Genomic DNA, 26,793 nt, shown 5'->3' with positions numbered 1-26,793 from the left:
TTTCTCGGTATCTATATAAAGTATACATTGTCATAAAAAAATAATTATCTGCCTTTTAGGCAATTTCTCTTTTTGTGTATTGGATAGCAAACAGATTGGTCCCTTTGAAAGTGTCCATTAGATAGACAGATGGACTTACAGACACTGAAGCAAAGGCCTCAGGCACAAAACAAACAGCCATTGGCCAGACTCATCACAGATGGGCCCTCCCCTAACACAGATGCATTTGAAGAAAACATGAACCCCATCGTTCAAATTAATACTAGGATTGCAGGTTGTTCTTTAATCTGCACGATTGCTTTATTGTATAAAAAGTTTCCAGTAACAGTAAATTAGTTTTAAAAAAGGACAAAAAAAGTCATTTTGGATAGAAGCGCTTCACTAATTGCTTTATTTAAGCACACAAGAAAAAAATCTTATCTGACCAATTAGGTTGGAAGGGTTTTATTACCTTTACGAAGCCATTAGCTAGGATAAAACACTGAAAGCACTTGTGTCAAAACAAATAAATAATGCTCTCTCAATTAGCAGAGAAAGCCATAAATCCGTTAAATTAGAGACATACACTGCTTCACGCCCATGGCGAAGCCTGAACCCCCACACCCCCAAATTAATAAAACAAGAGACAGTAGATTTCAGCTACAATCTCGGGAAAGACCAGGAGCCTTGGAGACCTGACAGTAAACATTTGCACTTCTCCTCTCTGGCCCTGCTCAACGGAGTCACCCATCCCAGGATGCATTCAAGGGGGCAGGTGCCCAGAAGGAGCCTTGCCTGCTCGTCCTCTCCTCAGGGCACATCCCAGGCAAGCAGAGAGACTGGACTGGGTGATCTTCACCACCAGAGCCCAACAGAGACGGAGGGGCTGGCACAGCCTTCCCGCAGACAACAGCTGTGGGCAGGAAAACAAGCCTGTCTCCTTCAGAGGGAAGAAACTACCCCAAGGTACAAGGACACGATTACTAACTTTTTCTTACTTCTCCCAATGCTGCTGATCTTTCCCCACATAAAGGCTCAACAGAAAAAGACAGTGTTTTGAGGAGCCCAGCAAGTTAGCACACAGGCTCTGGGGCCACTTCCTGCCTTGGGACACGGTTATGACAGTGGACAGCTGGGGCTTTAGCTGGCACTGCGCTGGTTTCAGTCAGAATGGGACTGTTGCCCCATCCCCACATGAGATCCTTAAAACCATTTCTAATCAGATCCATTATCTTACCCAAATGGGTTGGGGGGATAAAAACCAACCCTAAATCACCCTATTCACTGGAAATAAATATAAATAAATGGTGATCCTTCTTAAAGGGTCACTTTCCTTCAAGGGTTGCTAAGACTCAGCATTTAAAAGCTTTAACAATACTCCAGCATCACCATCGTAGACCACCTGGGAGGGAAGCCCCAGGATGTGAACAGCCCCACTCTTAGGAGGAGCTGGTCTAACAGGACATCTCAACTTCACCATTGAGTTAAAATCTGCTGGGACTAACGGACACCTACAGCTACTCTCAAGATCTGTAAAAGCCCCACATTTCAGGGGTGATCAAAGAGGTGCTGGATTCTTACTCCCTGACCTTCTTTCCTAATAAATAATTGTTTGTCAGGGAACACCAGGCTATTTCCTCAAATGCCAGGGACACCTTGAGATCATTCAATAGCCACATCAGTAATAAGAAAACCAGTGGCTGCCTGGTGTTATAAACAACCTGGGAAGGGAAGGGTGGGGCAGGGGTTTGGGTATTAAGCCTGTGCTCTATTTGGACGACATGAATCTCTGGACTTGAGTTTAAATTTCTGGAAACAACTTCAAAGTCAATTCTAGAGAGACATTTTATGTGACTGGTCCAAATAAAATGTAGCACATTTAATGAGGTCATGCTCTTCTTAAACTTTTTAAGAGAGGTAAAAACAATGGAAAAGCCACCTAAAATTATACAAAGATCATTAAAACTATACTGGTGTCCCAAGACCAACTAAAACATGAACAACTCCAGTTTTTCAAAGTTATCATCACTTTCCACATTATTCTAGTTTCAGGAATATATTCGAGCACCATATTGATACCAGGTAAGTAAACGACAAAGTCCTACTTTGGCAATCTGATTCACGCTCACACAAGTGAGGGATTTCCTAGTCAAGATTTTCACAATCCGCAGGAATATGCCTACTTTCTGGGCATGTTAAGTGGCAATGTAAGAGCCAATAAATCAAACCACTGGTGGAATATTTTACCTTGAAATGGAGTGATGTTTGGTTAATAATTTGAGAGCCACTAGTTCTAAATGGGGTGACCCATTTAGAATGGCCTCTGTGTAAATTCACAGTTCATTAAATGGTGTCTGGTTTGAACAGGTCATTATGTAGTTAGTATATAAGGAATGGATTGAGCAAGGATGGCTGGGGACGAGCACAGGGACACACCGGCTGATTCTGGTGACTCTCATGACGCTGCTAAGTTTCCCTTTAATGTGAGGTTAGTTCAAATCACCAACTTTTAAATTTAGGTGGCTTTGCTCTGTAACCCTTTTGGTTGACAGTAGAAAATGGAGTGCACACACTTTAGATGAGGAATACTCCATTTACCATTAATTTAAACTTATGAAGCTGTTTTAACTGGCCCATCTAAATGTGTTAATTAACATCAATGATGGTTTCTTATTTTTCACACTTTGTTACTCTGATCATTAACAGTGATGGAAAAGCTAAATTAAGTTAATGGGGAATGGATTATAAATTCTTAAAGGACTTCTCAGTTTGTTTTCAACTGGAAAATATATAGAGAAAGATGAAGAGGCATTTTTGCCTCTACTCATAAATTTTTGGTACCAAATTTCTTAAAAACCAGATGGTTTTAAAAAAATTTTTTCCAAAAATTATTTTAACATGCTGCTCAGACATGACTGCTAAAAAAATAGCATATACACACATAATATTGAACAGCTTGCGGAGTGCCTGTAAACGTTCAATTCATTTTCTCTTTCTAAAAAAATATATAACTGATGACAGAACTCAATCTCTATTCTGCAGCAGTACCAAAGGTTCTTAAATTCTTGACAATGAAAGAAAAACAGAAGCCCACTGCCCTTGCTCGAGCATGACTGTTTGACGAGGAGTCCATGGAAACGCTCGCCGCCCTGACGCAGATCCGTGGGGCTGCACCTCTGCAGGCAGCCCGCGGAGCGCGGCCAAGCCCCTCACACCTGGGAATCCACACGTGCCGCACACACAGACCCAACGCTGCTTAGTGAGACTTCACGCTGACAAGGACAACAATGAGGACAATGATGATGACAAATAATATTAAAATCACAAGCATCTTCCGATTCTTCTTTTGATACTGCTCTGCCTACAGAAAGAGGAGGGAAAAAAAAGCAGTCAATTTCCCAAAAGTCCAAAATCAAGTCTCACTCGTTTCTAGTTCTAGGCTTCCAGCTCCATCTGCATAACTCACATCTCTGCTACAGGCTACACTGTAATCCCTTCCATCAATTCAGGTGAATTCAATCAACATGAGGGGAAGCAGTCCATGATCCTGGAACTGCCTATTTATCCCGTCTTCGCTCAGGCACGTGTTTGGGGTCTACCATAAGATGAAGGCTGGAGGGAGAAGTCAAAGATGCTGCTTTCAGGTCCAGATGGATCTGCTTCTCCTTACTTCTACTTCCACTGACCGTAATGACCCCCTCCTTCTAGGAAAGCTCTCATTTCTGGACATAGTTCCTTGGGTGAACACACACCTCCTTCACTATGAAATCAAACAACTGGCTAAACTTACTACAGTCAGTATGTATGGAACTGATGGCCCCAAATAAGCTTGTTTTCTGCCTCCCCTGAATTTGGAAACAACACAAAATTCATCCTCTGAAATAAAAATGGGAAAGTGCACCCCATGGGTGTCAAGTGCAGAAAGAATCCACCTGAGGTAAGCTCTCCCTGTGCTTCTGATGACACAACAGGGAGGAGCTTCCAAAAGCTTGACAGCTTCCCCAGGTTCACGGGTCAACATCAGCCTGGCAGCCCAGGAGCAGCATCCTGAGTTATACCATGCCTGTCATGCAGAAACACGGCCAGAGAAAGGAGAGTGGGAAGGGAGTTGTGCGGCGGCTCTAGCCACATCAAAGGAGGGCACAGCCTGCCCTTTTCTGGGGTGCGATTTCACAGTGAAGGACGGGAGACAGCTTAATGGATATACCTGCTAAGGACAGCCAATCTCTTTTGTTCTACTTCCACGTTCACCACCAACCTTCTGACTGGTAGTTTTGTTTCCTAAGTGAAACTACCCACCCACCAGGAGCCACTCATCAACCGAAAGGAAACATCAGGACAGACTGGTTAACCCATCTGGAGAGTCCGGCCTGTGTGAAGCAACTCCCAAGGCTCAGACATCCTCAGATGAGCTGCCTGCCAAGGAAACAGCCAGCCGTGCTGCCGACAGCAGCAGGACTTGGGAGATGAGACGGAGCATGCTTACTTTCCTAATAAGTAATTCAGACACCAGGGAAGCCAATACTAAATGATACACTTTAAAACCTCTCAAAATGATTTATAAAGTAGAACCTAAAACAAAATTTTTAGTTCCCACTAGATTTGTACACTCCCATGGAAAAAGCTTTTCCCTTTATCTGTGTTATATTACAAAACATGTTTTACTAGTTTTTATTTAAGAAACTTCAAAACCAATGCATAATTCAACAGCATATCAAAACCTGGGTATTACAGAGTGAGAAACTAAAGTTAGTTTTCACTCTTTTTAATATACAAGGCTTGGCAACCAAATGAATCTTAGTGCTTACACAGCCCTCTGCATGCACAAGGCAAACCTTTTCTTTCTCATATGCTAGAGTCTCATTCTGACCCCGCACGTTGCAACAAGCACATGTAAGAGAAAGTGAAGGGTTTCTCGTCAGACCTGTGCAAGTTCTCACTTCTGTAAACCTGAGACTACTATTAGATGGGGCCATCTCTGCTAAAGGAAGTGACTAGTTTCAGAAAAATGAGAGAGTAGTACATTAGTGAGTCAGAAAAATGCTCATTATATGGCTAGAAATACCATTGGGTCTCAAAGATACAGGAAATGGATGGAATTTATTTTATTTGTGAAGTATTATATTCCCTTTAAAGAAAATATGCACCCGATTATATACAAGAGCCATTCAGCAGCATAATGTATATGTTTCTCATGACTGATTACAAGATTTCTAAGATGCTTTCCATTTATTTTTAACAAATATGAAAAATATTCCTGAAACAGCAACCTTATTAGCAAAGAATAAGAGAGCTAATATTCTCACTTCAATAACCAGTCTTTTCTCAAGGTAGTACACAGATACACAGACAAGTGGTAATTAAAAGGGAAAATTAGATTTTTATCTTCTCCAGAAAATTCTCTACCAGCAACTCATCAGAAATGTGCCACAACAAGAGAGGCCTGAGTCAGGAGCAACAGAGAGAATGTTCAACACATATTTTAGCAAATGCCCATTCAATTGATTTCCTAAAACAAGAAGACTCAAAAGATGAAATATTTTCTAAAAGTAAGAAAACCCCAATTCACTTAGAATTTGCCATCACAGAAGGGGTTCTCAGCAATTTCAAATCTAAGTGTGAGGTGCCTAAAATGGCAACAAGCCATGTGGTCAGTTTTGAATAAAACGATATTGTGCATTTTTACACTACTATATTGAGAGTCGAGATAGACAAGAGTGCTGAAGACAGTTATGATGGAAGAGAATCCTCTTATGAATTCTTGATATTTGATAACAGTTCCTCAAATTCTCAACTAGTGAAAGATATGATATTACCTTGTGAAGCTGTTTCAAGCCATCTTCAGTTTTGATACAGGACTGTTCAACATTATAGTCAATTCTATCAAGGACTGTACCCTGAGCAAGAAATGACAGAGATGATCAACAACCACAACTGGGAAAACTGAACTTCAAAAATGAGATATGCAAATTGCAGGCACCATTATCCACAGGATTATCTGTTTCACTTAACTGTGTTGTAAAGGTACACACTGAAAGCTCTGGAATCCATCATCAAGCAGTATCAGGCACTCAATGGCAGAGTGCTGTGTTAGTTGCAATAAAGTCTAGCTCATGAGAAAGAAATACTGACAAACTGAGATTTCCTCTTTGGATTTAGACACTATAGGATATGCCATTTCAACCTTACTGGGGCTTTAAAAAATATACAGTTCAGTGAAAACAGGCTCTGAGTGGTGAAGGGGTAGCTTCTGTGCCCACTTGCTGCTTAAATACTGGGATACAAGTAAGCCGAGAACGCCAGTTAAACTAGACCTGGTTACGGTTAGTCCTGGAAATTGACTATCCTATCTATAAACGTCAACACAGGTCTCCCTGGGTGAGAGCGATGACGGTAAGTTGCGATCCACCCTGTAAAACTACACATGTGCCTCGAGGAGAATTTTGTTTTTAATTGTTTAATCTCTTGTTTCAAACAGAAAGAAGGGAACACTGGGCTATGCGGAGGAACAGGGCTCTTAACGGAAACACACTGTGTTAGAAGAGATAGCAAGAGCAGTTCCCCAGGAACCGTGGGAGTAATTAACGTAACTGGTCTTCCACAGCCTCAACACTCCATCCTGCAGCTGGTTCCAGGGGGATCAGGACCCAAACCCCTGCTGGCAAGATAATAAAATACCCTAATCAGATTGTAACAGTGAACAAACAATTGAATTCTGCTTGAAAGCTAGCGGTTCCAGTCGTCATTACACAATAACCTGCCCCAATTCGAAGGGGAACCTTATCTATTGCCAGAATCACTAAGCACAGGCAGAACCAACCAGACCTCCAGAGCAGGGAGCTCTCGTGAGTACCCCTGGACTACAGGCAAAGAATATGAGAACCTCTAGTGACATTTATTTTTTATCTGAAACAAAACATTTATTAGTAGCTTTACAGGGAGTGACTGTAGTAGATGTCTATCATTTGTACATACACACATACATATATATCTATCTACGTGTGTGCATACAAGCACACATACACATACATACATTGGGGGAGTAGGTTCAAATTTTTTTCCTGACAGGAGTGCAGAATCAAAGAAGTTTGGAGAAGGACTAGATATCTAGGCAGGAATATCACTGAGGAGGAGGCAAACTCACGTACCTGTTCTACAATCATTGCTCCTAAGTCTCTGAAAATTTCATTGAGGTCAGAAATAGACTGTACGATCTGGCGAATCTCCCGCTCCCTCTCTTCCACCATCAGTGTATTCTGCTCCACCAGCACTAACTGGTCATCTGTAAAACCCTAGCAAAACAAAAAAATACAGAATTTGAATGTTAGGTTTTTCCCCCCTCAAGAAAGCTATGGTGTACCATTTTAGATAAAATTTAAAGAAAATGAATTCTGAAAATATTTCTGTAAAGCCTCTAAACAACATATAAGCACTTATTTTTCCCTAGCAGGAAAGATCCAAATTCCCAAATTTGGAGCCCTCTTGGCCAAAGCAGGGGGCACAGAGAGCACCCCACGTCTGCAGCCACGGAAGACTGATTAGCAAAACCAGGGGGAACAACCCTGTGCTTCTCTGGGTTCCTCCCAAGAATGGGGTGTGCAGATTGCCTCCCTTAAGGTTCTGGAAGGCAAATCACAGGGTCTCCCAGTAGCCTTTGGAAAGGAAGAAAGTATGGCCCCATGACTGTTCTTCCACATGTTGCAAAAACTACTTGATGATGTACAAGTCAACCAGCACGGATCCACCTGGATTGCATGGAAGCTAGAGGTCTATGAAGAGAAGGAAACAGAGGAGGGCAAATGTACACCAGTCAACTGTCAGCCCCTTCACGTACCCGATCATAAAGAGTATTATCGTCTCCATCATCCATTAGTGGTACTGATGTATCAAAAAAATGCTGGGATCTTTCCTCTCGATTCTTCATGCCTATCATAGATAGGAATTCACTTTACTCGAATATGTAAACCATCCTGGTTACTGTTCCACCATTAAAAAGGGGAAATCTAGAGCAAAACTCAACAATCAAAATGGAGATATTCTTAGCAGCTTTAAAGGAAGCCTATCTCCAAGAGACGTGGGGGGAGAGTAAAGGATTATAAACACACAATATGCAAGCATTTGGAGTTATTCAAGACAAACAGCACACTGTAAATGTGTACAATTCACTTGATGCCAAGTGAATGATAAAATGACACTTACAACCATCTGAGAATCTCTAAGTGAAGCAGAAATATTTAATCTAACTGCTGTTACAAAACATTAAAAAAAAATCAATATTTCTCTCTAGAAGCATCTCCAGTAAGAATTCCAAATGGCCCTAATCAAATTTTAGAAGTAATAAAATTAAAATACAAATATGCTAGTTGTCAGAGGAAGGGAGTAGTAGTTTTTTTCGGAGTATGAGGGGATATTATTGATTATACTGGCAATAAAGAAAAAACCAGTCTACAGGATAATTAGAATGAGGATGTAGCTGGAACCCAATTGGCACTATTTAGGAAGAAAGGGTAGGCTGAGGAAATCACTGTGCCAGCAGGGAAAGTGTTAAACTGTTCCAAGGACAGGTTCTCAGGCACCCTCAAATACTTCAGTTGTTACGCAAACACCAAATCAGGAGCTTTGTGATTATGGCTGTTTTTTACCTATTTATTAGCAGCTCCCCACACCTCAACATCTAGAAATCTGCAAGTTCTCAAATGTGCTAGATTGATTTTCAACCTCTTCAAGCTTGGTGCAGGGTAAGTTTTATGTTCTTAGATGTGGACTATTTTGACACCTGGTCCTCAGCCTCAGTCCAGGCACAGCTTCGCAGGAGGGGGCTTCCTTTTGTTGTAGAAGGTATGAATGGACTCAAAAGCTAACAAAGAAAGGTAGAGAACAAAAAGGAGAACTAGTAGCAAAAAAGAAAGATGAAAACAAAGAGTAGTTCTGTGGTTCTGGCACTGGAACTCTTATCCCTCACAATCCCTTCTGTCGCCCGGGCAACACTCACGTTTGAGGTAGCCTGACTGTGCGCGCCGGAAACTGGTGGACAGCTCCTGCAGAGCCTGCGCCAGGGAGGCCACCACGTTGCGAAGGAGCCGCTCCTCCTGCTCCGAGCAGGCCCTGCGGGCCCGGCTGGGCAGAGCCTGCACCGCACGCTGGCATCTGTGGAAGAGCTGGGGGAACAAGCCCACGGCTCACAGCAAGCCGGGAGAGAGCCCTGAAGTGCTAAGGCCTCTACACTCAAGTCTGAGGGAGACATAAATAACACGCTCTGCTCATACAGGCCAGCATGGAGAGATGTGAACAGATAAAAGTAACCTGAGGCTTAATTTACACATGTAGAAAGACTGAACATAATGTGAACAAACGTTGTCTACGTGCGTGCTGTGTGCTAGGCACTACACACATGTCCTTAGGCTGTGTTACCACGCATCACTCTATTACTGCATTCTTCTCATTTAATCCCTACAACCACTCGATGAGCCAGGTGTTACTATTAGGATTATTCCCATTTTATACACAAGAACACTGGAGTCAGAAGGATTAAATGAGAATCATGCCGCTGTTACACTGCTAAGAGCCAGGATTCAAAGATTCCAACACCCCAGTGCTTTTCCCACAGCACCACACTCCTCCTTGGATCATTAGCACCCAGGAGATTTAAACAAATAAAAAAATGTAATCATGAAAGTTTAAACACCGTATTATCTAAAAATTACTCAAATTCAACACTTTACAAGAAATTTTTCTAGGATACTAAGTTTCTCTAGGAAACTAATATACTCAGTCCAGGGCAATAGCGCTCAGTCTTTTCAATTAGGGGCACCATTTTTAACATGAAAACATTTTAAGCACTAGTACACAATAGAAGTTATACATTTTAAAATTGAATGGTTGAACTCAGTAATGCTCTGAAATTTAATTTGTAAATCAATCCACAGTAGAGTCTATCAACAACTGAAAAATAGCTCCACTCCTCCAGGACATTGTGTACACACGCTGAGAAGTGGAGAAGCTCAGGGCCTCCTGAAGCCCCTTTGTGAACTTTGGGTTGGGAAGCGGAACTCTAGGAAACTGACTTGTAGTCTGATTTGGAGTTGTACCATGTTCCAGCTTCTGAGAGAGTCGTCAGAAGGCTGGGAAATGCCCGTTCCCACCTGGGGATCCACTTCCATCCTCACCTGAGTGATCTCTTGGGTGGTTATTTCAATGGCGTGCTCCTGCTCACTGCTGTCGTCCAGGGTGGGTCTGTTCAAATGTTGGTCATGAAGGCTAGCTAATTCCTTCATCTTCTGCTTAATTCGGCCAACATCGTACTGTATCTAAACAAATGAAATCACCAATACTCCACTGACGCCTGTCAGCCACCTGTCTGCCTCTGAGACAATAAGCTGCACTCAGAATACAGAGCTCAGTCTTCAGACAACTTGTAGGCTCACTGACGCAGGAGCAACTTCTAATTCAAATTACCAGAAATTCAAACACCATTCCTCTTTCTTATATACAGTTCTTCCACTTCTATAATTCAGGAAGTTATTACTAAAGCCCAAATCATTAACACACACACACACACACACACACACACAGACCCTTTCTTGTGGTATGTAAACTGCAGAAACCTAAAGTATTTCCAGGCACAAGCATTTACCTGTAGCCAAATCAGATTTAATGACAGAGATCTTAAAATATTTTAATGTCATAATTAAAGAAATAAGATAGTGTGAAACTAACATTCAACTTACTTCATCCACTCCATCCACCCACTTAGGAGGTGATCGTTTTGTCACGCCAATTGCTGCTTCTGGATCTAAGCTAATGCCTGATACCAGAGCCATACGGTCATCAGCAAGCTAAAGGGAAATAAAGGGACATTTAAAAAATTATTCAAATGCAATTTAGAAAAGCATACTCTTGCTCCCTTTTAAATGTCGCTCCCTAGGAAGAGATAGAAATGTAGGAGTGAATGCATTTGCCTGTGTTGTAAACTTGCTTTGATACTGCTAGGATTTGGAACTGTTCTCCTATCTTTTCATGCACCAGTTCTTAATTTCCTTGGACATACTTGTGAACATGAATTTGACTTGATTTGGCTATAGAAATGTAATGAAAAAGTCAACAGGGAATCCTTAAAAGAAAGATTTCTTAGTACTAGTACTACGATAGAATGGCATAAACCTCAGCAATTAATGTGAGCAGATACAAATTAAAAAAAAATACTAGCCTGTAAATGGAACTAACACAAAATTTCAGTTGCAGCAAAGTTTACTTACACACGTTTAGCTTATTTTGGAAATAGGGCTGGTCCAGTTGCCTGAGTCAGAAGATAACTAACCATGTGCTAAAATGTGTAAAAGCACTGCCGAAAACGGTTAACACATCATCCACCATTTGGCAAAAGCAATCCTTAAAATCTCAAAGCAATTTCACACTGTCGTTTCCTTTCTTCAGTCAAATGTCCACAGGCAACATTTTCACTTATTTTGAAATGATATCAATAGTTCTTGTTTATTTTACCTATATAATACACTGCCTTAGAAAGCTTTTAAGAATGGGAGGGAAATCATGGGTTTGGCTTGGTTAAGCTGTTCTCTTGCCTGGAGGCAGTGAATGGGTGGAAAGGATCTTGAGGTGCCCTCCGAGCTCAGAAATTATAAATGCTAGTTTCAAAAGATCCAAATGATGATCAAAAAGCAATGGAAAACAGCATATAAAACTCTTTTATAGGTAATACCTTGTAAGTTTTCTAAGTCTTACATTAGAATGGGGTGAAGAATTTATATTGCTTTTCTTCCCCCCGTGCATTTACCTAAATTTATCTTTTCATTCAGCAAATATTTTTTGCTTTTCTAACAATAAAGGAACAAGACAAAATTTAAAAGTCCACAGACGAAGGAGAAAAGAAATATCACATAAGGAAAAACCTAGAATAAAAGAATTCTTTAAGTAACAAGCCCTAAATCCTGAACAGAGAATTTATAGCAAAACTCCTAAAAGCAAGTCGGTGTCTTGCATCTGCCCCCACCCCCGACCCCCCAGTGGTCCTACCCCCATCTGCTTAAGGCACACTGCGTATTCAGGGGGCACCGCTTGCGCAATGGCCACGCTGAAGGGACCGGAATCCCCGTAACTGCTCCCCAGCACCTGTGCGTCGTGGTTAAGTCTAGTGGCGTCAGCCGCTGAGCGGACCCTGCAGGGCCACAGTGTCATTTCAGGTCTTAAGCAAACGGTGTGTCATCCAACCTGCACTATCTGGGGCTCTGAGTCTGTGAAGTGGTGATTCTCAACCATCGCCACGTTGTTTGTTTTTAAGAGTTCACTAACAGGAATTTTACATTCTTCTTATTTGAATCCTCACAAAAACTAGGTGAGCTAGGAACTATTATTTCAATCTATAAATGAGGAAATTGAAAGTCAGAAAAGTTAAGTAGCTTGCCCAAGGTCACAAAGCTATTATGTGACAGATTAAAACCCGGGTCGGCTGACTCCAGAAGCCCCATCTACTCCACAAGCTGCCAATCACTTTGGCAGGCCCATGAAATATAACTGCCATTTGCTAAGAAAACAAGCCCTCCAATTAAAACACCACCACAAAACACAGGCCTCCCATCCATTCCCTACCCAAGGCACTAGGGACCACAGGACGGGCTCCGAGCGAGCATATAAGCATAAACAAAAAGCAGCCTCTCTCGGGGCCCATCTGTGGGGAGCTGCAGACCTCATCCTAGAGAGAGCAGGCACACACAATGAGGGGCAGAGCTGTTTATTCCTCAGAACTCCTGCTCCTCAGTCACCAAGGAGCATGAAACTTTGTGGAGGGTACACTGACCAAGGCAGAAGGGACAAACCACACAGCGAGCTCCCAGCGTCGGCCAGCTATACAGCAGGTGCTGAGGAGAGCTGCCAGACTGGAGCAGAATTTGAACGTAAGCCTCCAGCTATTTATACAAAACAAAACCCAAAATTGCTAAGGTACCTCTTCATGAGTCACAGAATTTCCACTATGCCAGCTTATTATCTAATGCACTATATTTTCTTATTATATCATATTTCAATAGAGTAATAGTAATAATTTGTTTTATTTATAGTTTTAAACTCATGATCTTATTTTTGCACTGTTTCTACTGCTTACAAATATACATTAAACTAAAAAAGACGGAGAGAGTGGTATTTATCTAAATTTATCTGCACAGTAATTAGTATTAAATTATCTGAAACAAATAAGAAATTATAAATCACATATGAAAGTCAGTTGAAGTGGGTTCAATTCTTTTAACCAGTACTTGATTTCACACAACAGACGTCTTGCCCGCAAAATGCAAGTAAATCAAAACTGGGGCAAAAACATTCTCTTTAAGTATCTAAGGAAGCTTGCTCATTAGGAGATCCCCACATGAAGGAGACAGATGCCAGCCCATCTAGCTACCCCAGCCTTCCCACACACTGTATCAGGATTTTGTCAGTAAGAGATTCTTGGGACTGCAAACTTTAAATAGCCTTTATGATATAGTCTATAGGAATAGCTCATCACGGTAAAGAAATGCAGCCCTACTCAGAAGAAACGTGCCATTTATTTTCTATGGATTTGTAATATGTATCACAATATGCACTATTTTTTTAAAAGGCTCTGTTTTGGGAAGAGAAAACATAACTGAAGATAAATGTCAATTATTTGAAATGGGAATAAATATGAACAGAAAAAATGCATTTTAAGTGCAAAACAATCACCTTCAGAAACCTCATTTCCTCTCTGAAAACGTTTTCTTCTTTTTTTAAGATCCAGGATATATCAGTTTTCAAGTTGCCATCTCAGTCAATACAGACCTTAACAAACTGCCAGATATTTAATTCTCTTTACTTATCCTGGCTGAGTTTCAACTTAGTCCCCTATCTGCATATATGATTTTGGTCATTAAAGCTTTTCGTTTATAAACTTGTGCTTCTGAAGTAGAAAAATCTTTTCATATTTTTTTAAATAAAAAAAATTTTATAAAAATTGTACTTATGAGAATTAAGAATTTAAGAACTCTCATCTCTCTGATTTGTAGCTCTGTCCTCCAAGAACTATGGAGGTGCACTAACCTAACCGAGGGCCACCTAATTCTATGTCATCAATGCAGGAAAATTCCAATGGATGCTCAAAACAGCACACTCAAATGGCTTCTTGCTAGTCTCACTAAAGTTATCTTTTGTCCTTGATTCACTTTAGACGTTGACATTTGTCCTTTTCAAGAGTACCAGACAGTATGGACAAGTTCTTGATCTATGGAAGGAACACGAACACACACACACACACACACACACACAAACTCTTATAAATCTTGCTGTTCCAAATATACAGCCTTCCTACTCAGATAAAACCTTGCCTTTACGAGAAGGCTGATTTAGAGCACTGTAAGATTAAGGAAATGGCAAAGCCTCTGTAGAGATTAGAAAAGTCAGACACATGTTCCCCCCATCTAAAAAAAAATAAACTAAGTTCAGCCATAATCCATTGGTAATAAGAAACAATACTGACAACTCTGCACTGTCTGAGGCAATGAACATTTAAAACATCTAGAAGGGCCACTCAAAATTATAGCCTGGCATCTCTCGCTTCCATGTGACACAATCTAGAAGCAGGTATGATGAAGTCGACCACAAGCATAACTCACCAGGCTCAGAAGGCTCGATGGCTTTGCTAACAGACAAGCAGCTTAAGAAATCTCAGAGTTCTCTGAAGGAGTGAATAAGCATGTAGATAAAAGAGAATCAGGGGATGTCAGCACTGCAGTTTTTTAAAATCTGTGATAGTTTGAAAATAGTGTTTACTTTTTCTGATGAAATAATAAATGTTCAAAATAGACATTTTTCCAAGTGTGCAAAAAATACAGAAATAAAAAAATCTGAGAGTCACACCACCCAGATGAATGTTGCTAGTTTCACTGATTTTCCTTTTTTCTCAACTGATATATAATAAACAAGTAGGGGGCAATAATGACCTGCATTCTGCCAGGGCTGTACTCCCACTGGTTTGATCTTTTTAGACCCAACAACAAACCTTCAGAGGGGATTGCTCCCTGCGTCACAAATATGGACACTAAGGCCCAGCTGAGTTCAGAGACTTTCTCAAAGCCGCCCTTAGCCTGTGGCCCTCCATGTCCCCACTCTATCGCCCTGCCCTCCCCAGGCTATAAAGTTTGGGAGCTTGACATTTACATTTTGTAATTTTTTAATACTTCCTATTATGAATTTTAAAAACCCAACAACTTAGGAGATGACTCTGTCATAGGAGGGAAGTAGACTAGCACAGGGAACAAAGGAAAGCGGCAGACAGTTCTCTGCGTAGAGAAGGAATGGTGGGTGGGCTTCCTCCTCAGGGACACCTTAGTGTTTCTGGAGAAGAATGAAGAATGGTAGCCCCAGGGTGCAGATTTTAGAGTTGGTTTGAGTAGGAGAATGACAGACTGATGTGGACAGACCACAGGAAGCCACGAGATGGCTATACTCTGGGAGGCCCAAGTGATGCAGTCAGGACTTTGCTCAGGCCTCACCTACAAAGGGGTGGGCTTCCAACTAACCCAGGCCAGGAGCTAGGGGTCACTTGTACTATTCCCAGAAGACACAGATTTGAAGGCAAAGTGCAACCTTGGCAAAGCAAGGTTCTGAATACCATTCCCCATACATCCCCAGCTCCCAGCTCAGCCCTTGGCACTTAGGAGTAATAAATGTACAATTGTAATTAGCTGAATGAGTCAACAACAAATGGACGGAATGAATGAATGAAGTAAATAAAACACATGTCATGTACAATTCTGGAAGCTACACTTCATAAAAGATATAATGGTTCTGGACAAAGGACAAGAAGGGGCAAGTGAACTGGTCAGGGGGATGAAGCGGCCGTGCGAAGCCAGAAAGGAAAGACTGGGACTTTGAGCTCAGGGCATTCAAACAGCATATGAGGTGTGTGTGGTGAAGACAGTGGCTCTCCACTCAGGAGCTCTGGTAACAGAAAGTGGAGACCCTCTTTAAACATCCAGAAGCTAAGAATAAGAAAAGCAAAAGGGCCTGCCAGTTCCCACACTGAGTAGCCAGTTTCTGGAACTTGCTGCCAGAAGAGGAAGTCGGAGAGACCAGAAATCAGTTCAGATGGCAGACCCCTAAGTAAACGTGACTGCTGACGTGCTCCCTGTGTGAAAACTATTCAAATGCTTCTTCAATCTACGTTGTTCTATTGTTTGTTATTTTTCCCTCACCATACACTTCCTTTTTGAGGCCACAAGTTCCAAACTGTTCAGTAAGGGGTAACATCTATTCTAAAAGGCCTACTCTCTAAGCCCCCACGCCTTATCACTTTTAGAATCTGCTCAGCAAACCTCACGTCTGCTGTGCCTCAGAGATCCTTAACTTCGTTGTGTGGGAACTGAAGTGACTTCTCATCTCTCCAGGGCCCAGTGCCCAGGCCGGGTGCTGGCAAGGAGGTTCCTGAGTCAGACCTGGCCATGGCACCTGACTCAATGAGCTACCAGCTAAGGGTTTGTTTTTAAATACTAATTGTTTTTTAATGACAAAAGTAATACATGCACCTGGTTTAAAAATATATATCCAACCTAAGAAAAGGGTTTGCAATAAAAAGGAAGTTTGTCTTCCATCCCAGACTTTTCCTGGAAGGTATCCACTGTTAACAGTTCCTTGTGCCTCTTTTTAGAAATTTTTTTAAGTATATAAGCATTAATGTTAGTTTTCTTTAAAAAAAAAAAAAAAAAGGCACGGGAATCACACTGTCCACATTGTTTTGCATCAGGCTCCTTCACTGAGCGACGTGTCCGGGAGCTCATCGCAGCGCAGCCTTCATAGGGGAACTGCGCTTCTTAACCGCTGCAGAGAATCAAAGATGCTCTCCAACTGGTTTAGCCAATTCTCAGCGAAGGGTGTTTAGGTTGTTCCCCATCTGGTTATTATTAACTGGTTAAGGTTTCAAGAACTTACAGGGAGATCTCAATCTACTAGTTAGGAACCCCCTGAGTTTTGAAGATAGTGACCCTAATCCCATCTCACTGTTCATACTCATAATTAAAACAAACAGAAACAAAAAAACTCCCCCACTTATTCTTTTTAAAAGGTCTACCCTCAGGAAAAATATTTTTACCCCTTCATCACTGAAACAGACAATAGAAACACACAAAATTAACAATCACAGTTCACTCTCCTTTTTCCTCAACCCCTTTATTAGCACTACTAGAAACAGTGCTATGAATATGTACTCTCTCCATCTTCTGGGCAAATTGCTACCAAGTAATGAAAAGGCTAAGGGTGTGCTGCTGGGAAGGAGGCAGAAAGGGACCATGTGATGAGTAGCTTGGTCAGCACAAATGAGGGTCACTCACTTCATTCCAAACATAGGGACTGTGAAGACCCCTCAACAGGTCCAGTGGCTCGAAGTCATACTTCCTTAGGGCTGTCACCAGACATCACGTCCTTCTACATTCCACCTGAGCAACCTCACCACACACTTCTCAGAAATCAAGAGTTACACACATAATCCTAAAAACAATCTGGCTTATTTTAAGTTCAAGAAAATGTTCAACCTTTACTGCTTCCAAAGTTGAGACACTCTCCCAAGAATAGTAAATAATGTTCCTAAACCCTCCTTTAAATCATCAATTCACCTGGTATGACAATATATTAAATAAATCCTAAATACTAAATTGTTAAGCACGATAATTACAAGTAATCAAAACAAATGCTACAACATGTGTAAACTCTGTTGGCATTTTATATATGACCATTGACTTCAGAAAAACAGGGATAATTCTATAAACGAACATACAAAAATATTCAAAACACAATACCTCATCCAGCTCCTGAAGAGATATGTTGTTCCCATCAGTCCCATCCAGTTAGGGATAGCAAAAAGAAAGAAGGTTGGGGACAGACAGACAGACAAAGTACGGTCAGTCGAGAAAACACTGAAATTTTAAGCAACTCTAAAGTTAACTAAAAATAAAGATCCACTAAACAAGGCATTTAAAAAATCTCCCCCTTCTGATTCTTCCTTTTTTTTAAAAAAAGCTACATCAATACATTTTTTTAAATTTTTATTTACTGTGATTGTTGCTTTGGTAAAAGAGATAGAAAACAAATAGTTGCAAAAATTAAAATACAATAGAAACAAATAAAACACACTTGATTAGTTTCACGAAAATATAATGCTACCTGTTTCATAAATATCAAATATCACACACAATATTCTAAATTTCCCTTAGAAAGATTAAATAAGAGAGCCAAAGCTAAAATGTAATTTTACCATGTCGAATAAATGTAAAATTTTAACATGTAAATCAGCCCTGCAAATGCAGCAGAATTAGAAAGTGAACAGTCCACAAAAACTGTCTATGGCTGTGTTCAGACAGCACGTGAGTGACCACATATGTAAGGTCTGCACAAATTCAATCCCGCAGAGCTGGCTCCATCCGTGCTAACAAGCAAGCCGAGAAACCCCTCTTCCCCGGAGAGAGACACAGGTGTTAAAGGAAAAAAAAACGCTTCCCATTTGCTTGGCATATATTATTACTAGTCTAGAAAGCACACAGTTATTTATGAAGCGATTATAAAAGCAAATAAACAAAACAAAACAAAAGGTAAGGAGAGAGTTTTAAAGAGGGAGTAGGAAGGAGGAAGCACCTGCAGCCCTAAGGATTAAGTTTCCATTTAAAACTGAAGGGTCTTTTTTAGATCAATGTGGAACTCTAGCTTCCGGACAGACATTTACTAATGATAGGTAATCTAAACAACTAGGTCTTTTTTTTACAGTATTGATCACTGAAATAATTAGTGGTGAATTTCAATAATCGACAGTGTTGATTTTTTATGCTCAGCAGTAAATTTAGAAAATAAAAAACATAACTTCCTTATTTAAAAATTAATAGTGCAAATGAAACTAGTCTATCAGGGCCAAAATATTATTAAACAATGACAGCAATAAAAATGTAATTAAATAACATTCCTCCACGGAGACATTACAGAAAACTGAATCCTCTTCATTCCTTCTACAGTTTACAATGAGAGCAAAAGAGAACTATATTTATATACATACACCCTGCTATAGTAGTATAAGAAGATATAGAAAAGATAGTGTCAAATGGAAATCTGATTTAATTACCTTTTACTTTAAAAAAGAAAAACATTTCTATTTTTTAAAAGTTTAACATTTTCAGCAAGAAAGCACCAGAGTGTTTTTATTATTAAAACAAGACACAAGGCAACCCCCTAACTTCAGCATCTGAATCTGCACATCAGCCGGTTCTACAGCGGCTCCTTGGCATCTAATCTTTGAACAAAGTATTACTGCACACCAGGGTGAAGCTCTCTGCTACACGTGAGCCTGTCCTCCTGGATTATTAACCAAGCACACATCCCGATGTTTTGGTTTCTACAATTATTAGTTGTTAAGAGGCGAAATCAGAATCATGGGTTAGATGTCACTTTTTTTTTTTTTTTACAGATAAGAACACCAAGCTTCAGAATGTATGGATCCACTTCCCCAAAGTCACAGAACTTGTTAATGGCTGGGATGGAGACAGACCCAGGTGTTCAGGCCTCCTTCCAGCCTCCCTTCCAGCTTCTCTAATTTTATTAACAACTTGGGGAATTGCTAGTGATACACAGCCACCACCACACCACATCAGGAATTAAATTCACAAGTTCATCTTTTCGAAGAGCGCCCCCTTCCACTTTGCTACTTAAAAACATGTTTTCAAAACTCCCCCTGCCACCAAATTACCAGAAAATTTTGTCAAGACGTGAATCAAAACATTTAGAATTACCATCAGGAAAAACCAAAACATAGCCAAATGAAAACACGTTACTACACATCACCACCTTCTAAATCTTCATAATGTCTAAATCGAGGTTTCTGACCTGCCCCAATGGCACACAATCAAGCAAATAGTGAAAACTCCAAGTAGCATGTGGAATTTATAGTCTAAAGAACTTTCTACATAAAACTGAAAAATAAGTGGAAACCCATCTGTGTTTACTCAGGAAGTCTGGAAAAGTTGAGCAAAATGAGTTGGAAATACAGGTCTATGCTATAGTGATATTTACTTTATTTCCGTTACTGCCAAAATAAAAGTTTGCTTCACCTTTATCCAACAAAGTACCCTTATTCTCGAGTAAGCCTCACTGCTCCAATGGAATCTTTAGAAATAGAAAAGCAAATAGATCTAAAGAGAAATATACAATGATTTCATACTTGGATTCTAAAGACAGAGAACTAATTTTCCAACAGACTCAGCCTGGACTAAAACTTAAAACTTTCAATATGCAAGTTAAAAGTGACTGCGTATAGTTGTAAAGTGAGATAAAGAAAGATGCTATCCTAGTGCACGAAAAAAATTTTTTAAACAATGGGTCTTTCCATTTTCCAGGACCTGCAGCACAAGTCCTGGAAAAGCAGCCAGCACTCATGTGGCCCAGTAGCTTAGCACAGGGCTCTGGAGCCAGGTTTGCCTGAGTTCCCATCCAACTCCCTGGCTCACGAGGTGGGCGACACTGGGCAAGTTTCTTAACTCCTCTAAACCTTAGTTTCTCTATCTGTATCATGAAAAGAACAGCACCTAGTTGACAGAGCTCTGTGAGGATGAAATAAGGTGGCATATGGAATGGGCTTAGAGCAGTGCCAGGCACAGAGGAAGCTCTCCATAAATCTTAGCTGATGTTATAGTCAAGACTCAAGAAGCACCCCAGCCTTCTTATAATCCCAGCTAAACCTTAGTTTTCTTTTCCTAAAGCACAACATAGTTTATTAAAAATAATGTGCTAGTTTCAAACTAATCTAAGACCAATTAACTCTAGCTTCCATTTTTAAATTGTGTTGTTTTAAAGCAGAGACTAGATTAGGCAGTAAACACTAACGAAGTGGCTCCCACCCTTTATTAGATCCATTCCCTGAGACCAAAGGTAATCACACAAGTCATACAGCACCTCATCAGATGAGAACAGCAACTCAACATCTACTTTCATTCATTTAAGAGACACATTTTTTAAGAATGCTTTAGCTTTGTAAATTCATTTCAGCTTCTTAATGTCAAGCTGCCTGTAACTGTTTGAATGAGTGCTGCCTTAAAACCTGTACTTGGCTGATGTAACGTCAAAGTTACTTTTGCATATTGGGGCTATTTCTAAGGATTTTTGCCCGGAACAGTGGGCTAACAGGCACAGCAATGTTGTTAACTATCTGTTTCTCCTTTTCAAATTAAAGCTAAGGCTGTGTGCCTTGGTCAGAAGAAACAATGTATTAAATCAGAACTTGAGAAAGCACTTTTGAATCCACAGGGCCACTAGAAATCACCTAACTCAAACCCCTCAATTTACAGATGAGGCAAAAGGTGTTGGAAGAGATTAAAAGCTTGCCTAAAGACACATTCTGAGTCAGCCACATAGTGAGACTTAGCCCTAAATTTCCAGACTTAGGGTCCAATGCTCTTTCCTTTATTTCACACTGCCCTACGGCATAACTGCGATGGGGCATCAAAAACTGAGGTCAAAACAGAATGAATAATGCCAATAACTGCATCTTGATGACAGTCTAAAAATCAAACTCCAGTCTGTTCTTGACAATTAGTTTCACTAATATCCACATAACCAAAAACACAAGTAGAATTTTGTTCAGTTCTGGGTGCTGAACTTTAAAAAGAATACAGAAAAACCTGACTTCGTTCATAGGCAAGAAACTTAACCACGCTGTCTGAGCTGGACTGCTGAGCTACAGAAAGCGCCGGGAAGAAGGCGGCTGCCGGGTTATCATGCAGAAGCAAGAAGGAGCTTCCTGTGTCAGAGACCCTGAGGGCCAGAACCAGAGGTAGGGTCACAGGACGCAAGATACAGACATAGTTAGGGTTAATACAGGCAAAGACTTTTTTGGTCGTATGAGAGGTGGAATGACAGGCTGCTGGAATTTCCTATCGCCATCGCAAACCGTGGTCAAGGAAGGCAGGCATAGGGGTTATCACAGATGAGGATGTTGGGCCAAGTGACCTTTAGGTCCCCTCTGGCCCTTGGGACTTTTTGTTTGTTTTGTCATGGCACGTCCTCCTTAAATTCCTGCTTCGCTGTGACATATTTGCCTGAATGCTGCACAAACCTGTTTTAGCAGGAATGTATAGGTACATACAATAACCTATCACCATCAATCAACTTCTAGTTTCTTCCTCAAACTTAGGATGCAAAAAATGCAGGTTTAAATTTTTTGAATGATTTGGCTTTAGGTATGCTTTGTTTTGAGGTGTGTGAGATACATACACACACACACCACTTTACAGTCAAATTCCACAGCTTTTTCCTTAAACAAGGACATGAAAATTCTGGTTTAACCTAAAAAAAAAGATAAAATCTATTACTTTAGATGTGATTTATTTTTTGTTGTGTGTGAGATAACAAATACACACACCAAAATCAACTTCTACAGCTTTTTCTTCTAACCAGGACCTAGAAATTCAGGTTATGATTTTTTAAGTTAAGGTAAACTTTAATTTACTTCCTTTTTAATTACCTGACTTTTAGATAAATATTTACAAATTGTCTCCTTTTAATTGTTTTACTCATGTTTTGAACATGACAGGTATATATCTTTTAAGTTTTTATTTATAATTTTTCAAACATACCAAAAAGTATGTAAAATGTTAAACATCCCCCCACATATTCATCAGGACATTTAACAATTAGTAACACTTTGCCTTATTTTGTTTCCTTTTGGGGGCGTTAAGTATATGAAATAAGTGATATTTTGACATTACTAAATGTTTCAGTAACCCTTTCTAATTATTAACAAATTTAATTAATTATAATTAGTTTAATTAAGTAATAACTTGTTAATATCACCTAAAACCCAGTCCATATTGACAGCTACAGTTGTGTTTGATTTGCTACACAGGTTTGAAATTTACAAGTTAGAAATAAGGTTTTAAAATTTCTAGAGTAGATATGCAGTGAAAAACATTGTATGAGTTATTCAATGAAGTTTTTAAAAATCGTGTTAGACATGGGTTTTTTCCCCAAAATGTTTGTAACACTTTTCTTACTTTCAGAAAAGCTGAAAAAATTGTATCATTTACTTAGTCATGTTTACATCTTCCAATATTTGAGTGTGTGTGTGTGTGTGTGTGTGTGTAAATAGTTTCTGTAGAAGCAATTGTAAGCAAATTGAAGATAAAATACTTCACCCCTAAACACTTCAGAAATTTGATATGCCATGTGTTTTTTAATGCACACAATTAAAATATATGAATGTGTGTTTTCTTTTTTAAATTCTGACTTAGGTAAACTATTTTTGTTTAATTGCAAAATCTATTTTTTAGACGGTCTGAATTGATTGCAAGGATATTTTAAATGATCTGATTGCTTATAATGATCTAAAAAAGATTTTAAATAGACTAATGTAAGTTGCAACATTTTAAATGGTGTGACATACAGAAAATATGTTTTAATGTTCTGACTTAGACATGTATTTTTAGTTTGATTTAGAAATCTGTTTTCAAGAAATTGTCTGGCTTACCTAAATATACCTGTACATTTTCTGACATATCTATTTTTCCAAACTGTACACTCTAGCTACTCATTTTTAATTATTTGACTTAGCTTATATATTTTTTTAATTGCCTAACTTAGAAAACTATTTTAAAAATCGGTTTGACTTAGAGATGCACTGTTAAAAAGCTGCCTGTCTCAGACACCAGGTTTTTAAACTGCCTGACTTAATTATTAACAATAATAATAAAAAAATCTCATGTTACCCAACAGTTCAGGGTGTTCTGAACCTTATACGATTAAAAATTTAAAAGCAAACAATACGTTTTCCAATCAACTAAAAATGATACCTCAGAAACATTAACGGGAATTTTAGTTCTGTTTTTTTTTCCCCCTCGAGGTAGCATAAAATCAAGCCATTAAGGAACATGCAATTTTTACATCTTATTTAACAAAACTAAAGTTCCACTGAGGAATTTTATTTATTCAATTTCTATTCTCTAATTCTTGGTTTATTTCAGAATATTCTTTTCAAAATTAGTACTGTTTAAACGGGAATTAGCCCGTTTCCATTTTACACTCATTTCAATATAATACCATCTTTTTCAGTTTACAAATGCAAAAAACCTTCAAGTTCTTAAGTAAACAAAAAACTAAACATACTCCATTCCTGTTTTGTTTTCTATGCTTTTTGACTGAGTTTATGTGATTTTTTCCCTAAAACTGCTCACACGGATTAAAATAGGTTTTCTATAGGAGCAATACGGCCAAAGACATTTTCCACTTGTGATTTACAAAAAGGAAAAACTGTCTTTGCAGATGCCCTGTCAATAATTAACACACATGGCATAATTTTTCTGAGGCATTTACATAAGGTCATAAGACAAAAAGTAAAAGGCAATACAGCCCTTAAGAGGCGAAATAAGTGTGAGATTCCCAAAGCTGTATATTTCAAGTACAATCCCTAAGAATGTGGTCTTGGGGTGACTTGATTCCCTCATCCTCTAACGCTGCTTCTCTTCAAACCCAGCCTGTCTACAGCCCCAGACCACAAACTAGTTTCATAACTTCAATTTTCAATTTAAGATATTACGGAGCTAATCATCATTGTCTTGTATGGATAATCCAGACCCACTCCCTTATCTAACAGAGCAAGAAACTGAGGTTCAGAAAGGGAAGGCAGCCCTCATAAAAACAACAAAACATCAGTAATCTCTCCAGGCTTTCCCTATAAAAGATTGTACTGCTGGGCTAAAGAAAGGTCCAGGTTAATTAAATCAAAAAACCTAGGCTATTTAGGGGGTTATTTTTCACATACACACACAGGTTTTCTTTTTAAAGTTCGAATGGAGGGAAAAGCTTAATTTCCTGTCTGAGATATGGAAAACGAAGAACCTAGTACCTTACAGTCTCACAAACAGAGCCCCCAGGAAAAACAGGGAAGCAATTATTCAGAGACAACACGGCCACACAGAGGGCTGCGAGGCCATTAAAAGAAAACGGGCGGAAAAACAACAACAACTCCTTCCTCATTTGGGGGAGTCTTTCATTTGCAAGGATTTGGGTCTTCGATCCAGCAACTCGGCCATCGGGACCAAAGTGAGGCCGGTAAGAGGTGGGGGGGGGGGGGGCGGGGGGGAGGGAGGGAGGTTTAGAACAAAAAGAGACAAAAAGGCTTCGGCAAGGCTCAGCGCTTCCAAATCTTAGTGTTAAAACATATGTAAATTGAAGGCGGCCGGTCGTGACGACGGGGAGGGGGGGCGGGGGGGGGTGAGGAATGGGGAGGGTTGCGGAAGTGAAGAGAGAGAGAGAGCACAGGCAGAGGTGGAGCAGGGGCCTAAAACTGGTTTTTTTCCCCATCCAGGGTCATAGATGCCCCGGACCTTGCATTTCCGTATTACTCTTAGTCTTATTATTCTTATCTCCTTTTTTCAAACAGAGAGACAGACAGAGACAGACAGACAGGCAGAGCCGCAGTGCACACGGTGCGTGTGTCGGAGAGGCCGCCGGGAGACTCACCGCAGCAATGCTACGTGAATGCAGAGGGCTGGAGGTGGTGTGACTACTCACTTGCTCGGCTAACAGCTGCCGGTTTTGGATGGAATTATTCCGCAACAACAAGAAAGCGTCGGTTAAACGCCTGGTGGCCATGTCTCACCTCTTGTGACACCCCTCTCAGGGGCCCCCCGCCCACTTATATTCCAGATTGATTCACTTTCTTTCCCTTAGCCTGGCCTAGTCGGCCCACCCTGCACACAAGCCTCCCTTGACAAGGCCTCAGGCCTCAAGCCAAGCAGTTGCAGCTTTGCGCTTCGCCAAGGCGCAAAGACCCCTCCCCAAATAACCACCTAGGCTTTCCAATTGTCTGACTCCCCCTACCCAAGGCCTGCCTTCGATCTCTAAGCACTTAAATCCCCCCAATCCTTGCACAGTTAGCCAACGTCCCAGAGACCCCACCCCAATCCAACCTTGGATCTACAAGCGTCTAACTCGCCAATCCGGCTGTGGACTGGGAGGCCCTGAAGCCCCCTACCCGCCTTAGTCTCTGAGACCCCTAAGGGTTCTTGCTCCCTACCCCTAACTTGGCTCACAGGCGGCTAGGCCGCGCCCTGAGGCCTTGCTCTGGCTCTGACTGTGTCTCCACTAGAGGCCTGGCCTAGGTCCCCTCTGGACAAGCGAACCAGGCCTGGGCCCTGAACTCCAGAGGGCCTGGTGCTCCCTTCTTGGGCCTTGTCTGAGCCTGCTAAGGCCGGGCCCGACCTCCTGACCCCTTCCCTTGCTGGGAGGCCTGCGCCTCCACTGCCACAGCAGGCTGCCAGCCTCCAGGAGGGCAGCAGGGCCTGCCTCCCCGGCCTCCTCACTCCTCTTCTCCGGCTCCCTCCATCCCCGGATCTGACTGCAGCTCAGCCCCGGGCCGTTTCCGTGCTGTGGTCCCGGGTTCTGGCGTCCCCCCTGGCCCTCTTCCTGTCCGTCTCTCGCGAGTGCCCCCCTGCGACGTTAGCAAGCCTTGCTTGCAACGTTCCGGGCGCGGGAGCTCCCTGCCCCCGTGCCCCGGGGCGCGGGAGCGCTCCGCCCTCTCCCGGGTGCTCGGGTTCCCCTTCCCCAGCTGGGCCCAGGCGCGGCGAGCGGGCGAGCGGGCAGGCCTGGGCCTCGGCAGGGTGGCCCCCAGGCTGCCCACCGCGGCCAGAAGCCTTGGCGCGCACATTAGAGTGGAGTTGCGCGGCAGGCAAGTTTGGGCTCCAGCAGAGCCGAAGTTTGAGGCGCGCGCGGAGTTGGGGCGGGAGAGCAAAAGTTGGAGACGACTGCCTCTGGAGGCCGAGCACGCTC

The 26,793-nt window shown here is 41.1% G+C and overlaps 1 protein-coding gene across 7 annotated transcripts; it reads right to left on the bottom strand.

The window, feature by feature from the left end:
- Positions 1–275: 275 nt before the first annotated feature.
- Positions 276–26,454, bottom strand: STX16 (syntaxin 16). 7 transcript variants are annotated; one of them, XM_005604817.4, is made up of 9 exons: positions 25,486–26,388; positions 17,793–17,804; positions 10,707–10,814; positions 10,146–10,286; positions 8,972–9,137; positions 7,814–7,905; positions 7,128–7,271; positions 5,796–5,876; positions 276–3,340 (listed from the first exon to the last, which is right to left on the bottom strand). In XM_005604817.4, exons 1-9 carry the CDS (start codon positions 25,615–25,617, stop codon positions 3,236–3,238), a joined length of 981 nt encoding a protein of 326 aa, XP_005604874.1. In that variant the 5' UTR covers positions 25,618–26,388; the 3' UTR covers positions 276–3,235. The 7 variants fall into 7 exon arrangements, with proteins under 7 accessions (XP_005604874.1, XP_001490728.2, XP_005604878.1 ...); XM_001490678.6 differs by having other exon boundaries at positions 25,537–26,388; XM_005604821.4 differs by lacking the exon at positions 17,793–17,804 and having other exon boundaries at positions 25,537–26,454.
- Between the last annotated feature and the right edge of the window lie 339 nt (positions 26,455–26,793).

The sequence above is a fragment of the Equus caballus genome, chromosome 22 (genome assembly GCF_041296265.1).
Source record: "Equus caballus isolate H_3958 breed thoroughbred chromosome 22, TB-T2T, whole genome shotgun sequence".
NCBI classification, from domain to species: domain Eukaryota; kingdom Metazoa; phylum Chordata; class Mammalia; order Perissodactyla; family Equidae; genus Equus; species Equus caballus.
This window is presented reverse-complemented; position numbering and strand designations above follow the sequence as displayed.

What these genes read in the sequence shown, in the direction of transcription:
- STX16 (XM_005604817.4), bottom strand. Translation starts at nt 25,617, where the DNA reads ATGGCCACCAGGCGTTTAACCGACGCTTTCTTGTTGTTGCGGAATAAT. An exon ending in CCACCCAAGAGATCACTCAG is followed by an intron (nt 9,138 to 10,145) that starts GTGAGGATGGAA and finishes TTGTTCCCCCAG; the next exon opens with CTCTTCCACAGATGCCAGCG. An exon ending in GAGCAATGATTGTAGAACAG is followed by an intron (nt 5,877 to 7,127) that starts GTACGTGAGTTT and finishes TTTCTTGCTCAG; the next exon opens with GGTACAGTCCTTGATAGAAT.